This window comes from Lampetra planeri, chromosome 30 (genome assembly GCF_965212315.1).
Source record: "Lampetra planeri chromosome 30, kcLamPlan1.2.h2, whole genome shotgun sequence".
Taxonomy (NCBI): domain Eukaryota; kingdom Metazoa; phylum Chordata; class Hyperoartia; order Petromyzontiformes; family Petromyzontidae; genus Lampetra; species Lampetra planeri.
The window spans coordinates 4,154,077-4,171,750 of record NC_136136.1 but is presented as its reverse complement, the minus strand read 5'-3'; the positions used below and the strand labels follow the sequence as shown (position 1 = coordinate 4,171,750).

At 53.6% G+C, this 17,674-nt stretch overlaps 1 protein-coding gene across 1 annotated transcript in view; it reads right to left on the bottom strand.

The window, feature by feature from the left end:
- Window positions 1-8,541: 8,541 nt before the first annotated feature.
- LOC144728736 (echinoderm microtubule-associated protein-like 6) overlaps window positions 8,542-17,674 on the bottom strand; it is a 119,167-nt gene continuing 110,034 nt past the window's right edge. The window contains 9 exon segments of the mRNA XM_078608342.1: window positions 8,542-10,360; window positions 11,708-11,808; window positions 12,172-12,325; window positions 13,035-13,138; window positions 13,728-13,890; window positions 14,430-14,602; window positions 15,250-15,438; window positions 16,218-16,332; window positions 16,799-16,956. Coding sequence (XP_078464468.1) covers window positions 10,336-10,360; window positions 11,708-11,808; window positions 12,172-12,325; window positions 13,035-13,138; window positions 13,728-13,890; window positions 14,430-14,602; window positions 15,250-15,438; window positions 16,218-16,332; window positions 16,799-16,956 — 1,182 coding nt within the window. The 3' untranslated portion in view covers window positions 8,542-10,335.

The window sequence follows — 17,674 nt, the reverse complement described above, 5'->3', positions numbered from 1 at the left end:
GAGAACCACCTGAAGTGAGTGGGCGTTATCCAGTAACTCAATCGCATTTCACCTTATCAATAAGTGGGTGCGACTGAAGTTTGGCTACCTGAAGTGGCACCGATTTCTCCTGTGGCCCATGGACTACCATACAGGGAACAGAAACGGAGCTGCAGCAATGAGACCTACTCGTGCGCTGGATGGAATGTTGCATCACAAAGACCCTGAGAGATGTCGACGGCCTTAATCCAGCAGTGGATCGATGATGATGATGACCATGCCTAGTCACCTCTTGACTCATAATTGAGGGATCCGTTTTGCATGCAAATTTCTGGCTCACGAATCCCATGACAGCGGGCCATTTGCCGATGTAATTGGTGCCTTGCGTTCACGTACCGCTCTGCCCACACACGTCACGGGCGTGCGAACTGCGAGGCCGCTATTATGTGTGAATAATCCACGTAATAGAGTATAACTGTAGGGGGGGAAAAACCCAAACATCGGAGTTATGTACACCTCGGGCAGGTGTTGGCAACATATCACAAGAGCCGCGATACGATGTTGATCAACAACGTCACGAAGCACAGTCCTTAAAGAGCCACGTGCGGCTTCCGGAAGCCGCATGTGGCCGACCCTCACCTAAGGCAAACCATCGAAGGCAAATCTGTAGCGGAATTGTGGCATATAGAGAGGCAAGCGTGAGCCAGGGTGCAGTGCTTTGTGAAAACTGAACAATGGTCATCAAAAGTAAATGTTACCGATGTGAATGAAGGTTTTAATCGGTGAATATCGCCAGGCCGTACCGGAAATACAACTTTTAGTTCCAACGGATTTTCACATCGTTTTAAAACAATGTATCTCTCGGTTACAGGTAGAGTTTAGCCAGATTAAGTCACAAACTACACCGTTATAGGGTAGTTTTGCGCTGTTACTGGTGGCCAAGGCTGAGACAACCATCCACTCTCTACACTTGAGACCCCTGGGTTAACCGTGCAGAGTTGAAACCCAGATTCGAACCCAGGTGCGGCTGCCTGTTTGGCATAACCATTAATCATCATCCATGATCACCACGATCCATTGGCAGGTAGCCCCGTAGGTGTCCACTGCACATTTCGTCATTTGTTTCCACTTTCCTCCGTCTTGTGCCAATGTGGCTCAAGTAGTGGCCAAGTCCTTCTGGCACTGATCTCTTACGATGTCTTCGTCAAGTAATTTCTCTGCGAGGTCTTCCTCTCTTTCCGGTTCCTTACATATTTACGAAAAACAACAACAACAACAACACTTTTGATGTCCCTGCTGTTGTCCATCCTACATGTGCGTACATTCCGCCAGCTTTAATGTGAAGTACGTTAACACATCATCTAACTTCGTATCACAAGTTACCCTCGTACCTGCCGTTGGTTGTTGACACCAACGATTCAATGCCCCGTGTCGCAAACAACCGTTGCCACCAACTTGAGCAAGCGGTAGAAATTCACCATCGCTATGACAGGCGACACTTTAAGGCACACGAATAACGCGGCGTGTTAATATTAACGATACAAATGACGCTTTTTGTGTGTCTGTTTGTTTGCGAATTAGCTTAAAATAAAACTTGTATTTGACGTGCCGTTTGGCAGAGACGGTTCGCGTCACACGCCACGCAACAACCGCCTCGCAGTGGGACAGCGACAAGCCACGGGCCAAACACCACAACCACCACCACAACCACCACAACCACCACCACCACCACCACAGCCACCACCACCACCACCGCCACCACCGCCACCGCCACCACCGCCGCCACCGCCGCCGCCACTGCCACTGCCACCGCCATCACCACCACCACCGCCGCCACCACCGCCACCGCCACCACCGCCGCCACCGCCACTGCCACTGCCACCACCACCGCCACCACCACCACCGCCGCCACCGCCACCACCGCCACCACCGCCGCCACCGCCGCCGCTGCCACCACCACCGCCATCACCACCACCACCGCCACCACCGCCATATATTAATAGGTGCTGCCCTTGAAATGTGGGGTCGGAGGCAAGGTCGGGTGGTTCAGGATAATTTTAATTCTCAGCTCCAACCTTGTGTCAGGCAGTAGATAACAGCGAACATGTTCAAATGTCATTCGCCGTGAGTGCATATAAAATACAGGGCGTCCACACGCGCATCAACCACTATGAAACAAAATTAAAGACGGCAGTTTGAACTGCATGCGTGAAATGTTAGCAACGTGCCCCTAATGGGTTTGTATCTTTGTGTTAAACCGAACAAGCTTGATTGCTCTTCGACGGCGCACGCTCGATTTCGACCAGATATTTCACTCGTCTGTACCATCTCAGGTGGCAGAACTTTAGCGATTCCAATTCCTTTACGCGGCCAATGACAATGAATTGTGTGACCAATTCAAACGAGTGGTGTCATCGTGTAATTCACTCGTAGTGGCCGTATTAAAAAAAAAAGAACGGGTACGACTAAATATGTGCTTGCTTCCTTAGGTGTTACCAAATTTTGCTCAGGTCCATGTGTAGTGGACTAATGATGATGTGGGACGCCATTGGCAAGGTGGCAGAGCCATCCCTAGAGTACGGCGAATCGGTCCGACCGCCCCGGGCCCCGCGATTTGGGGGGGGGGCGCGCTTTGACGTCACGGCGTTAGATGTAATAGTTCCGTTTTAGTTTGAAGACATGGGGGGGGGGGGCACACGGATAGCCCTACATGGTGGAGATGTGGAGGTTTAGAAGGCTTAAGATCTACACGCTATACCAGGGGTCGGCAAACTGCGGCTCTTTAAGGACCGCTTCGTGACATCGTTTATTAAGGACCACCACCGTCTCGTATTCACCACCACAGTGCATTGCAGCTTTTAAAATACAGATTTTTTTTTACCGAATTCGAAAAAAATGGTTCTTCTTGATGTTCTGGTTTCCGACCCCTGCGCTAAACACCATGTGCATCATTTTGTTCAACGACCTCAAACTGTCGGCAAATTATATTGAACACTCATTTTCTTGGTTCTTTCGGTAAAGTCACGTAGAAGGGAAATAATAAAATAGTAATGAAATAAAAACGAAACATAAGAAAATTATTTTATTATATATTTTTTTTCCCTTCTACGTGATTTTACCGAAAGAACCAAGAAGATGAATCCCTGCAGTCACGAAAGCTTTAAATCGAAATCTAAACACTCATTGATTGATTGTGGAAGTGAAAACTGGGCTCAGAATCCCAGCGAGCACCAATCCCGAGCTGGCTCGCGTGGATATTGCCGCTCGATTCTCGCTGGGATCTGCCGCTTCTTCCCTGCAGGAAAGTCGCTCGCGATCCAGAGTGCCACCGGTCCCACCCTGATGTAAATCGGATCGTAAATAATAACAACCCTGTGATGCCAACCAGTGTTGCAACTCAGACCCTACACTTGGAAATGACCTCTCCACAAAGTGGTAAGTTAATTCAACAAAAAAACGCAATGCCTTATAATTGGCCGTAATAATCCCAGACCTTCATTGCGAGAGCAATTTAAAACACCGCTGACTCTTACAGAACTGTATAGTACTTGTGAAATGGCATTTTACACACTCGTATGCGCATATACATATTTACGTTCGATCAGCCGACGAACGTTCCGATTCGATTTTTATATGAGGTCGTATAGATTATTAAACGCCATCCAATGTCGCGCATGACCGGTGTACAATTATACGTCATTAAGAAAAAAAAAGCTACATCTCACGTTGAGTTTGTGGGGCGTACATCGATAAATTACGAGAGAGGCTTTTGGGGAAATTAACGGGTTTATCTTTCGTACTTTACTCACAAAAGTGTCAACACGCGCACCCACGAGCATACAGACATGTACGAAAGAGGCCACCCTGTGGTTATACAATGCGAGAATGGGATATGCAGGGCTTCTCTTGTTCTATGCGGGTTCAGTTTGTGCGATTTCGCATATATGGGATGAACATATTTCTTCAGGGAATTCGCTGTGCGGTTTGAATTCACTCATATGCGGGTTGAATTCACTCATATGGGGTTTAAATTCACCCATTTGGTTTAAATTCACCCATATGCGGGTTGAATTCTCTCATATGCGGTTTAAATTCACCCATTTGGTTTAAATTCACCCATATGCGGGTTGAATTCACTCATATGCGGTTTAAATTCACCCATTTGGTTTAAATTCACGCATATGCGGTTTGAATTAACTCATATGCGGTTTGAATTAACCCACGTGGTTTAAATTCACTCATATGCGTTTTGAATTCACCCATGTGGTTTAAATTCACTTCTATGTGGTTTGAATTCACCCATGGGATGGGATGAAAATGATCAATTTCGAAGTCACAAAAAAAAGTGTGATTGCATTTCTGTGGTTCCTCTTAAGTGCAATGAAATAATCTCACGGATGTTATATTTCAGCTGGGCCTCGCTCCAACAGTGTTGCAATACACGCGGGGACGTGAGATTGTCGATTCAAATTCGTGGCCAAGTGCGCCGTGCCGCGCAACTCTGATCAAGACTGCACCCTAGCGCCTGTGTTGGCGTACAGCAGCCTCGAGGTTGAAATGTGATTTTCACAAACGATTAAATCTGAGGTGGCTCCCCACTGCCTCTGTTTTACTCAGCCGTAGCTTTTGTCTCTCTCTCTCTCGCTCTGTGTGTGTGCGAGACATTTGCATTCAGTGTAATGCACTGCACAGCATTAACACTGCAGCACGCCACTAACCGTGTGGCCAAGCCAATGTGTATAGCCGCGTGTATGTATGTAAACTGCGCACGCCTAAACGTCAGTGGGACTCATTCGCGTCTGGTACACGCTGCATGTATACCGGTACTTGGCGACGCACACCAAATATCCCCCGTATAGCCTGCGAGGGCTAAGTGCTGTTTAGGAGCACCCATGAAGGCCGGCACGGCACACGAGGGCGTGGGTGGCCAGCACCACGCCCGGCCCCCTTTGTCTCTCCGTAGTGCCGACGTTGACTGCACACCGCACCAGATATTCTCTCATCTGAGGCTCCGCACATGACAAACGTAGAGACGCGTGCACGCCTTGTAACAACTTGCGCGATGTAGTGATGTTCGTACCGATGGATGGAGGACACAGAGCCGTGTGCGCCTCACCAGTAACGCGTACATGCATGACCGTTCATTCGTAGATTATTTACAAGACGTATGTACAACATTGCAGACACAATTGAGATACCGCACTTATGTATGTACATGTTGTGTGGCGTGTACACATTACTATATACATTGCCAGGTGTTATATATCTTTAGATTCCATATATATAAAAGAAGTTACGTATATTATTCACGTGTGGAGTATATCTTTATATACGTGTGCGCGTGTGCATTTCAGTGAGTGAAATTTCAGCTCAATTTAGTTCAATTGAATGGTAAACCAAAAACAAAACTATTTGAACAATGTTTTAAATCAAAATGCTTAATTTTAACTCTCCAAACGTGGTATTTGGGCATGAATCGTGGCCGCGTTGTTCGGCACGATGTCCGACGTTTCGCCCCACGTGCCGGAAGCTTCTTCAGGATCTGACGAACACAGCCATACATTCGGCACAACCCGAAAACACATCCGGGGCAACATGCTGAGTGAATAAAATCATAAATTGTAATTACGTAAATGAGAAAATGTATCTATTGTTGTCGCTCAATGTTCAGCGGCGGGCCTTTGCTTTTGTGTACAGCAAAAAAATATATATACGTTAAAAAAATAGCAAAAAAAATTCCTGAATTTAATGACTATAAAATTATCTCAAGCTTCTGCTGCATCGGGCAGCGCAAATCTGATTTGAACAGCACGTGAAGACAAACCAAAACCGGTTTAGTAAATTGGGAATAAAAAAAAATCACCGATTTGGCGGATTTCGCGGTCGAGTTACCGTGACGGATCCATCTCCACCGTGACCCCAATTCCGACATTGAAGTTGTAAACCGCGAGATGAAAGCAACACCAGCGCTCGGCATTTGAATCAAATTCAACATCTTTTGTTCCAAACAGAAATACTGAGATGTCATAATTTGAAGGGGGACACGCCCGCGGTTATTTCATTTGTGGTGACACCGTGGGGAAACACGATAAGCAAAATAAAAAAACACGTCTCTGGTTTATTGAGTTAAAAAGTACGATCGCAATAATTCAAATATAGCAACAACAACAAAACAATAGCTGACGATAGTGTCGAGTCCCACAGTTCGAAACGTAATGAAGCCGAAAAATGACTGAAAGATTATATTGCACCGGTGTTAAATGCATCTTTTTTATTTAATGTGTCCGAGTGCGTGAGCAGCGGCGTAGCTATTGAGAGTGTGTAGGCGGTGCAACTGCGCCAACGCCCACGGGATGGGAGGGCCCAGGGTTTGAGCTATGAAGAGATCGGGAAGTGGGGGGCGCGGCGTATTTCTTGTCTCAGGACCCTTTCCGACCACGCTACACTGCGAGTGCACGTTTGTACTCGCGCGCGCGTGTGCGTGCGTGCATGCGGAGTAATGCATATCTACGGTACGTATTATGTAGTAATTTTGGTGCACATGTGTGTTACACGTATTACGTATGCGCGCGCATGTGCAAACAAGTTGTGTCACGTTGAAGCCACGAAGGATGGAACGGTTGGAAAGTGCATGGCAACCGCATCCACAACTCGGCCCACGCCACGCACAGGGAGCACAGTGAACTGGTACGAGTTTAGTGCATAGTAAACTTTGGCATGCCGACTTAAAACAAACAAACAATGATACAAACGCGACTGATGGGCCGTGAAACTCCCCCTTATCCGCTACACCGGCGTTCTTCATGATGAGACGTCGTCAGTGTGAGCGAGGGTCCGCCGAACCTTTGAAACCATTGGGGGGGTTTGACAGCAGCACGATGACGAGGGTGATGTGAGCGTTTTCACTCTTTGTGTATTGTCGGGGGCCGCATGAAAGGTCACCACGGGCCACCAGTGCCCCCCCCCTCCCCCCGCGGGCCTTGCAATGAAGAACGCCGCGCTACTCTATTGCCCGCTATTTCTAATTTTACGCGGCCCACTGAATCGACAAGAGAAAATTCCTCATATCCGTATTTTCAGTTCCTTATTCCTGTCAACTGCGCTTTTGCAAGGATAACAGGCGCAAGCCAGGAGTGGCTGCAAAGCCACCGTCCTATCATCCGCACTTAATTGCGTAATTGACCTGGACGTGGCCTAGTGGAACTACGTCATCCTATCCCATTACGTGCGCTCAAGTGAAGATAAGAGGAGCAAAGAAAAAAAAAAGCGGTCCTCTTATTATAGGCGAGAGGACGCCTACCGCGGAGATGGAGGATTGAAATCACATCTCGGGCGCACGGGATGGATTGGCGCACCGCAAGACCACGCGCGAGAGAGATGCCGACGGCTGTGGGGAAGCCTTCATCCAGCCGTGGATCGTGGCTAAAGGTGATGAACCGAGTCTCCTGGCACTGCTTCGCTTGCCTGCGTTACCACCACGCGATAACGAGCGGTGTCTTTGTCTTAGCAACAAATAAAAAAAGACATTTTACTTTGCGACAACCCACGGAGATAAAATGACTGCAGCGGTTTATATTTAACATCAACCTCGCCCCGGTAGGTTAAAGGACTAAAATAATATCCATTAGCCTCAATTGAGTACACGAACGAATCGGTAAATGAGAGCCCGCAGCACAATAGCACCAAACCGATGGATACGTAATATGTACACTAACATAAACAACATCCACGAAGTTCAATTGCAATCAAGTCCCCGTGTATTTTCACCAGGCTGCAATAACGATGACTGGCAAGCCAAACGGGCTGTTGTGTCCGGTGCAGGATGTTGAGATCGGAGGATGGAAAAGAGAAAGAAAATGATCGACCGAGACGCCGTTAATTAACACCGAATCTGTACGAACGGCATGGCGAGATGGAGTTGACGTTTACGCTAAGGCCACACAGGGCAAAATGATCCACACGCGCACACACATTCTCCACTTATCCTGCTGTAAATGATAATAATACATGGTACTGTGATACGATTATTAACAACACTCGCGATTGTAGTTTTGGGGTTGTGTTTTTTGTTGTTTTTACCCACAGATGATTGAGTCTAGATAGGCTGGGTCAGTATCCGGTGAGATCTTCAACACTCATGCAGCTTGCCCTTAATTCACACACGGCCTTTCACGCAGTCCCAATTAAAGCAACTTTCGGCATTTACTGATATAAATTCAGGTGAACGACATCCACCATTCATTGAATGTACACTTGCACACGGGCGCGCGTGCACGCACTCACAGCCGCTCTCGTACACGAATATTAACTATGCACAGGTCACGTACAAGTACACAACACTGCCATTGACTTATTGACACGTGCCTCAAGCCAACCGCCGCGTCAAGCTGCCCACATTTCTGGGAGCCTCCTCCACTTTCACGCCCCGCCTACTTTTACATATCCACGCCCACCCAACCACTAGCCCCGCTCACAGAAAATGGCTCAGCCCCACTCTGACGTTGGCCCTGCCCACTGCTCGGGTAGCCCCGCCCACTACCCAGGTAGCCCCACCCACTCCACATGTAGCTCTGCCCTTCGCCCTAAATCATGAGTAAGGAGCACAATATCCCCAAATGTTAAACCGGGGTACAAAATCCCGATTTTCATTAAAGCTTCGAGAACACCTGGACACACTTTCTGAAACCACCGAAACTGTCCCGGCCGAACTGGGACGTTTGGTAGCGTTACCGCTGCGCCTCATTGAGTCGTATGTACACGGGTCCATTGGACGAAGGGACTACGATATTTTACACGGCCGCGCTAAACCCTCCGCGCTTCGCAAAAACGTCGAGGCGACGGCGGCGGTCGCATCGGCAGCAACGTGCTGCGTCTCCACACAGCTGCGTCTCCACGCAGCTGCGTCTTGCCATCAAGAAATGGCTGCAGCAGCAGCAGCAGGAGCAGCAGCATCACCACAGGCACATACATCGGGGGACCGACGATTCTTATCCAAACTTCAGACCACGAAAAACCCCTTTTCCCACAGCGCAAACCCGCGCCGCGTGGGCAACGACGCCGTGACGCCGTTGTCCTCACGGCGTACTGACCGACGTCACACACGATACAGATGCGTCGTCAGCCCTGCCCCCACCCCCTATTGGCACTGAGCCAAAGATTCAGAATGTATTGTGAGGCCACAGCTTCAGGGTTTGTGTTCTGGCTCGGCTCCAGCAAAATAGCCGGTGGGCGCAAAACCACCCGTTACACTGCCGAGGGCTTTGTGGCTAGGGTGGCGCTCGGAAGGTGCCAACGGAAAAGGGGTAAAAGCATTGGCCAGCCTAGGCCGTGCGCAGGCCGTACGTTACCAGGCCGTGCGCAGGCCGTACGTACCCAGGTCGTACATAATTATGCTGTGGCCCACATCCGTGCAATTCATTAACGACTTTCCCCCAAGCGGAAATGTTACGTGGAAAAGAACTGGGGCAGAGGCCGATGTCGGCGCGCAATCGAGACGATGGGCGAGAGCTCGCCCCCTCCCGAGGCCAGTGGGTGTGGAATTAATTTCTCGCGTTCGAGAACTGACCTTGACATAGTTGGGATGGACAGCAGTGACACTCGCCAGCCAAACACGGCGGGCGCCTCTGTAACAATGCCAAAGATTTAGCCATTGAAGCCTCCGTGAGTTTCAGGGCTTGTTTAGGTGGGGTTCTGCAGCATTATTGTGTGTTTGGCTTCACGTGGCAGAAAACCAGCGTATCCGGAGAACCCACCAAGCGTGCTCAGTGGTGACACTCAACACTGCCATCTCCTGGCCACTTTGCAGCCTGAGCCTACAACACCTGGCAAGCCCCTGGTGGTCAACGCTCCCCGTGCTCACCAGGCTCGAACCTGCTCGAGCTTCTGCGATCGATGCAACGTCCGTAGGCATCGCTACACGTCAGTCCGCGCGGCTCGTGAAATCGCGGAGAGTTTCGCTTCACCTGCGATCGCAAGCCTCCGTAACCGCCGAGTCTTACCGCAAACAGCGGACCCGTTCATCCCACCGCCAATCCAAGGGCTTTCGAAAGCAGGCTCAATGGCTTAACGACACCCGCCAGAGCCGCGACCCGAGCACGCATTTGCCGCGGCAGCCCTTCGACGGAGAGTTGAACCGAACCCATCGATCAGGAGCCAAGACACTTCGATCGGCGTCAGCCAAAAATGTATCCATCGAGCGCCGCACGGAACCCACAAACACGCGTGTGCCGCGCTCCGGCAAGGATGGCATAAGCGCCACCGCTCCTTCCTTCTTTCCTTCCCCGCAGCGGTGGGCCCCCAGGGAGCGGCGGGGGCAGCTTCGCACCCCGTCTTCCGAGCTCCCCCATCGCACGACGATCATTGGCACTTCCACACGAACACGCTGCGTGGAGAGAGAGAGAGACAGAGGGCGGGGGGGGAAATGGGCACGCAAGATTCATATTCTTAGGTTTTTTCGGTAAAGTCACGTAGGTAAAAAAAAGGCACGCAGGATGTCTCGGAACTCGTCCACGCCACGCCGGAGATGAACTGCTTTACATCGCTGAGTGAATGTGCGTGGAATCCGCGGGAAAACCAAATCAGGTCCAGTGAATAGTTTTAATAATAATGAAAAAATATATGTACATGATTACATTTCAGCAAATTGTCAGTCCACTGCTGGATGACAGCCTCTCCGTGCCATGCGGGTCATGGGAGTTGTTTGACCATACCTCACCACGCTGGTCAGTGCGGGTTGGTGATGGGTAGTGGGTGGGTGGGTGGGGGGGCAGGAACTGCTCAGGTATCACTCGCACACCGATGTGAACTGTGACCCGGGATCCATCTCAGGTTGGCGGTTTCATAACGCAGTGCGGAAAACACTGCCATTGTTCCACCTCCATGTAATAATAAAAACAACCTGCATTTTATAAAGTGCCTTTCATGTCGAAGCATCTCAAAGCGCTGTACATAAAAGTAAAACTACACTCACAAGTAACGATACAATCTAAGCGAAAGAGAAAGCTGATGATAACAATATCAATGACTACTTTGAAAACGAAGAAATAAGGGTACTTCTGTACACAAAGGCTAGCACCTGCATCCAGTGAATTAAACCCTCAATAATCCTATCCCGCAGCTATAGCGTACAGGACACGCGCGGCAGTGCGTGTCGAACCCGTCACTTTGCAGGCAGAGGTCGGCGGATCACTGGACTGTTGTCGAACTCTCAAGAGCACTGTGCTGCGAGTGAGATGGCCTGGAGATGGCAGTACAGCAAGTGGGGTGATCATCGCACTGCGCTATGAACCCGGCAATCCCACTTCCCAGTCCCGCTTAACATCAGCGGATAAGTGGTGATATCTTAATTAACTCGAATCAAGGCCATCCCTAGGTCAACTCAGCCTTAAGTGAGTAGCTGGTGCGGTGTGTGAACATCGGCAGGCGTGGTGCTGGGCACACCACCCACTCATGCTCCAGTGCCCTGCGAGTGTGGCCACAAATCTCAAACCATCGGCCACATTGGAAACACTCCGCTGCTGCTGCCTTCACTCCTTTGAAGGGGGAATGGACGAGATCCGCTCTGCTTCGGAGCAGACAAGTGGCGTGGATAACAAATCTACAGCGACGTCTTTAATCTGCTGTTGTCAATCCACACGGAGGTAGAACAGAATGCCCCGTACCGGCGTTAATAGGTGGCGAGTTGGCTCGGTGCTCGGGGAAGGGGGGTTATTTTTGTGGACGAGGGTACCTGCTGTCCTGGCCTCCTGCCGTGAGCAGGAATCGATCTCCCTGGGAGAAGCGCACGGCCGTCACGTGCAGCGAGTGGCCGGTAAACCGCTTGTGTTTCGTCTGCACACGGAGACAGCGGCACGGCGACCTCGCGTAACCGCGCCGTCGGTGGTTTCAACGAGCCGATAATTGGATGCTGACGTACGACCGCGTGGGTTGTCGCGTTCGTGCTGCCGCGCGGCGGCTCTCTACGACGCAGCGGCTTTTTCCCGAACACGCTCCCGGCACGCGGACGTGAGCCACGTGGGTTCGGCGCGAACATTGCGAGGTTCCCCGATGATCCTGGTCGACGTCGTCCCGCTCTGGACGAGAACGCGAGCCCGGCACGCGCGGCCAGGAAGAAACGTTGGGACAACGTCGCGCGGAGCGAACGCGAGCGCGCGGGGGGCGGGTGGGGGGGCGTGACGCGACGCGGGAGCTCACGAATCGCTCTTGGCACGGGAAGTCGAAGAGTTTGACGAGGCCGAAGTCGTCGCCGGTGGCGACGGTGAGGCCCGAGTGGGAGACGCTCGCGCAGTTCACGTTGCACTTCTCGGCGTTGCGCGGCCAAATTCCGAGCACCTCCTCACCCTGTGTGCTGCTCGGTCACCGCACGCGGACAAAGACAAAGGATTTCCCCCCCCTCCCCCACCATGTAGCCTAAAACTAATGTCTTTAGAACTGCTTTTGTTGTGGTTAGTGTTGTTGTCTTTCCCCGCACCGCCCCCGCACCACCGATAAGCGCGGTTGGCTACGTACGGTGCGAAAGAAGTTTAACATGCGTACCTAATTAGGCATTTGTCTCCCCAGCGGCGATGTTTACACACCGCACCAGGTACTTATTTGATGCTGAGTCTACCTAGGGGAGGCCCAGGACCGGTTCAGATAGACTCAAATCGAATTCGGGTCGCCGGTTTCAAAGCGCAGCGCGCTAACCGCTACACCACCGCTCCCCACACACACACACACAGACACACACACAGACACACACACAGACACACGCACACAGACACACAAACAGACACACACACAGACACACACACAGACACACACACACACAGTCACACACACACAGTCACACACACACACACAGACACACACACAGACACACACTCACACAGACACACACATAGACACACACACACAGACACACACACACAGACACACACACAGACACACACACGCAGACACACACACACAGACACACACACAGACACACACACAGACACACGCACACACACACAGACACACACACACAGACACTCACACAGACACACACATAGACACACACACAGACACACACGTACCAGGTCCAGGACGCCCAGGTGATGCGGTCGACTACGGTCTGCTCTGGCACGGGTTTCCCTGTCGGCACCTCGTACACGACGCGCCGGTACGCACCCGTCGAGACCTGGTGCAGCGTGCCCACGGCGGGGGGCGGGGGGGGGGGCGGGGGGAGGGCGGGGGGCGGGTGGGCGGGGGGCACACCGTCAACACGCGGGGCGTCGGGACAACTCAACGGCGCCGCCATCGACCGTCGGGGCCGAGTTGACCTAGGGGGCTGAGCGAGCTACGAGCCGCCCCCAGCGGACTTGCGCATGTCCGTTGAACTTGTGGGGAGCGGTGGTGTAGCGGTTAGCGCGCTACGCTTTGAAACCGGCGACCCGAATTCGATTCCCGCTCACGGCCAGCACCGGTGGCGAGTATTTGAACCGGTCCTGGGCCTCCCCTAGGTCGACTCAGCCTCAAATGTGTATCTGGTGCGGTGTGTAAACATCGCCGCTAGGAACACAAAGGCGGCCGGGGCGTGGTGCTGGCCACCCACCCCCTTCGTGTACCGTGGCCGGCCTTCGCAAGGCGCTCGCTTAACAGCGCTCGCCCCAACACTCTGCTCACGTACGTACGTTGAGCTTCTTTCGCACCGTACGTAGCCAACCGCGCCAATCAGAGTCTCCCCCCCTTCCCCGGCCTCCCCACGCGGCCGGGGGCACGGAGCTCACCTGGATGTAGCGGCCGTCGGCGGAGAAGTCGAGCTGGATGACGAAGCTGGGCACGTCGCGGCAGTAGCCGACGCGCGCCAGCGAGGGGCCCTGGGAGAGGTCGTAGAAGTCGACGGCGCAGTCGCACGAACCGACGGCCAGGTAGCGCGAGTCGGGGCTGAACCTGGCTCCGCGCTCGCGCAGACGCACACGCGCAGGCAAAGGCGACGTCACGGGCGGCTGGGGCTCGTGCCGTTTATGTGAGCCGGTGCAGCGCTGGGCCGGTGGTGGGGCCGGCACCACGCCGAGGCCGACCGCCTCCCCCCAAAAAAGGGGTTCAGACATTCGCTACCGACGTTGGCCGCGGCCGGGAACGGGAGCCAGGCATGTGCGCAGCGCGCCAAACCGCTGAGCGGGACCGATCCCCGGCTGGACCCATGCTCCCCGGCTGGACCCATGCTCCCCGACTCGACCCACGCTCCCCGGCTTGACCCACGCTCCCCGGCTTGACCCACGCTCCCCGGCTCGACCCACGCTCCCCGGCTCGCCCCACGCTCCCCGGCTTGACCCACGCTCCCCGGCTCGACCCACGCTCCCCGGCTTGACCCACGCTCCCCGGCTCGACCCACGCTCCCCGGCTCGCCCCACGCTCCCCGGCTCGCCCCACGCTCCCCGGCTCGCCCCACGCTCCCCGGCTTGACCCACGCTCCCCGGCTCGCTCACCTGATGTCCTGCACGGCCGACTTGCGGTCGCGCTTCTTGCCCCACACCTTCATGGAGGCCACCACCAGGAGGATGAACTCGCCGTTCTCCAGGCCGATGGCCACCATGTCGCCGTCGGGGCTGTACGCCGCCGAGCGCGCCGCCTGCCCGAGGCTCACCTTGTTGACGGGCCGCTGGGGGCGACGAGGGGGGGTGGGGGGGGCGACGAGGGGTGGTGGGGGGGGGCGGCGGTGGGGGGCAGGTTTGTGGGAGTTAGTGGAGTCAGTGGCACGACTATCGAGTGTGCAGGCAGTATGACTGCACCGAGACCCGCGGGTTGGAGGAGGCCAGGCGCCAGGCTAAGGAGAGGGGGAACTTGAACAGGGGACGTCGCTCTCATCGACTGCAGGGCTCCAACGGTGTCAGGGATCGGAAGCCGAGTTCTGTGTTTGACCCGTGTAATTGTTATTAAAGTCGCATCGTCGCGTGAGTGAAATGGCAATGTGCGTCGGACGCGTCCTGCCGGTCTCGTGAACCCCGAATCGGTGTCTACGGTCTCCATTCTGCTCGCAGCCGATCCGACAGCCACGTCAGAGTATCAATTCATCGATGGTTAATCACCGTGTCGATTCATTAGCCAGCAAAGTCATCCAACTGGTGAGTGGAGCGTCGTGTGAAACGCCCACCCCCCCCCCCCCCCCGTTTTGTTTGATTGGCAAACATCTGCATGATCGGTCGACGATTCGCTCCCAGCCCACTCCGATCGTATATCACAGTGCCCACCCCACGCTGTGCGTGTGCCCCCAACCTCCCCCCCACCCCCCCAGGGCACCCACCGCACCTTGTCCGCGATGTCCCACATGCGCACGGTGCCGTCGTCACTGGCCGACACGGCGGCGTCGCGCGACGGGTGGGCCGCCAGCCCCCAGATGGGGCCGCGCGTGTGCCCGCTCATCAGGATGTTGGAGGCCGCGTTCTTCTCGCCGACCTCGATGATGTCACCGTCGCGCGTGCCCACCAGGATCTTGCCCTGAGCACGCACGCGGGCACGCGGCAAGGCGACGATCGCGGGTGTGGCCTCGCGTCGACCGCTGGGGCGAGCGTTGCGGGCCCACGTAGGCTGGCGTGGCCCCGTGAAAGAATGAGTGGTTTTGGGGTATTTACCCAATTTTTTATGGTTTTGCGGTATTTTTAAAGTTTTTTATTTTTATTCATAGTTTTTTTCGTTTTATTTTTTTTTTTCGTGTTTTTTTGGTATTTTTCGGTTTTTAGTGGTTTTGGGGTAATTTTTTCAGTTGTTAGTGGTTTTGGGGTATTTACGCAATTTTTTATGGTTTTGCGGTATTTTTTCAGTTTTTTATTTATAGTATTTTCGTTTTTTTTCGTTTTTTCTCGCTCGGCCGAGCTTTAAACACCCGCACGGTGACGTTCACGCACCACACCGGAAACTCATTTCAGGGCGAGCCGACCTAGGCCAGGGCCCAGGACTGGTTTTCGGATATCGCTCGCCGCTGATTTTGGCCACGACCAGGAGTCGAATTCAGGTCTCTGGTTTTGTAGTACAGTGCGCTAACCACTATACCACCGCTCAAATAAAGAGTCGAAGTTCCCCCCTTATAGCTGTGTAGACGATTAGGGCAAGTGCTGTTAGCGAGCACCTAGTGAGGCTCCCTAAACGCATACATCCATATACACCAACAAAACATACACACACACACAGAGGCACGCGTAAATCTAGAGGCCTGATTGTCAAAAAGGGGCTATTATTGGCAGATTTCCGATTGGCGATGAAATCGGGAACGTTGTTACCTTTCCCCGGCAGACGGAGCGTACGCAGTCCAGGAGCTGCCCGGTCTCCAGCTGGAAGGCTCGGCAGCGTTTCATCTCCTGGTCCCACAGCTTGACGGCGCCGCCCTCTTTGCTCCTTGATGGAGGGGGGCGACAGGCGACGGGGCCAGAGTCGGGGATGGACGCGAGAGAACGGGCAACGGGGGCCGAACCGCGGAACGGACCGACGCGTTGGGAGCGGTGGGAGACCGGAGGCACGGACCGACGGGGGTTCGTTCCCGTGCCCTTTGGGAACGCCGCTCAAGGCCGGCTGCTGAAAGGTGGGGCGTTGGTGGCCAGGTGGCTCACGGGGCACAGAGGCAGCGAGTCGGCACCTGGGTTTCAGGTGCGCGTGACTAAAGCGGGTTCCCAAGTGTGAGCGGGGCAATGGGCAGTTAAGATTAGGCTGGCTGATCGACTAGTAGAGACGTGGATGAAATGGTGCTCAGGTTGACTAGCAGACCGGTGCATGAACTCGTAGACAGGCCGGCTGGCGGACCGGCCGGCTAGCCGGCTGGCCGGCTGGCCTGCAGGCCGAGCGGACCGTCGCACACTCGACTCACGGGCGCTCCTTCCCCCCGGTGACGATGAGGCCGTCCTTGAGCGTCGTGTACATGGAGAACACGGGGCCCGTGTGCGCGCGCGCCACCAGGCGCACCAGCACGTGCTCGCGCCACACGTACACGTCGCCGCTCAGCGAGCCCGTGAACGTCAGGCTGTTCTGCGGGTCACGGGGTGGGGGGGGGGGGTGCGTGGAGGGGGTGTGGAGCAATTGGAAAGAGATTGGGATGAGGTAGAGTGGGAGGTGTGTGGAGGAGAGGGATGGGTAAGAAAGAGGGTGGGACGTGGGGGTCAGGCACAGAGAGGCGTTACAGTTATCATCAGCGGTTGGACAGGAGATGAAACACCGTTGACGCACAACTGAGAGTTCCTTTGGAAGTGAAACTCGAGCACGAAGATCGAATTGCCTGCATTGTGCCCCCGCCCCCCCTCCCCATCATCTGCACCATGTAACATCACCGATGTTAGGTCATTTGTCCGGGAGACATGCTTTGGATTTAGTTGTGTGGCTACAGTTAAGATTTGTCAAATGTAAAAAACCTCGCCCAACGCAGCTGTATTGATCGCGCGTTTTGGCTCTACGCGGTTGATTTGCGACCGTGCTAAGACCACCACCTCTGCACTTGAGAACGCGGTTTAATCACGTGACACTCAGACCTGGAATTTGAACTCAGAATCTCAGCGGTGCTGGCTCACTGTCTCTGACACGGCCATTATGAACGTGCTGAGCCACCTAGCCACCCTAAAGTGAATTATATTACCTAACTCTCCATGGTAAGTCACCCTGATGTGATCTTTGACATGTCAAGATTACATTTTCCCGCATTCCCAAAAATAACCATTCCACGATTACAAACTCCCCGTGCTTCATCATCGAC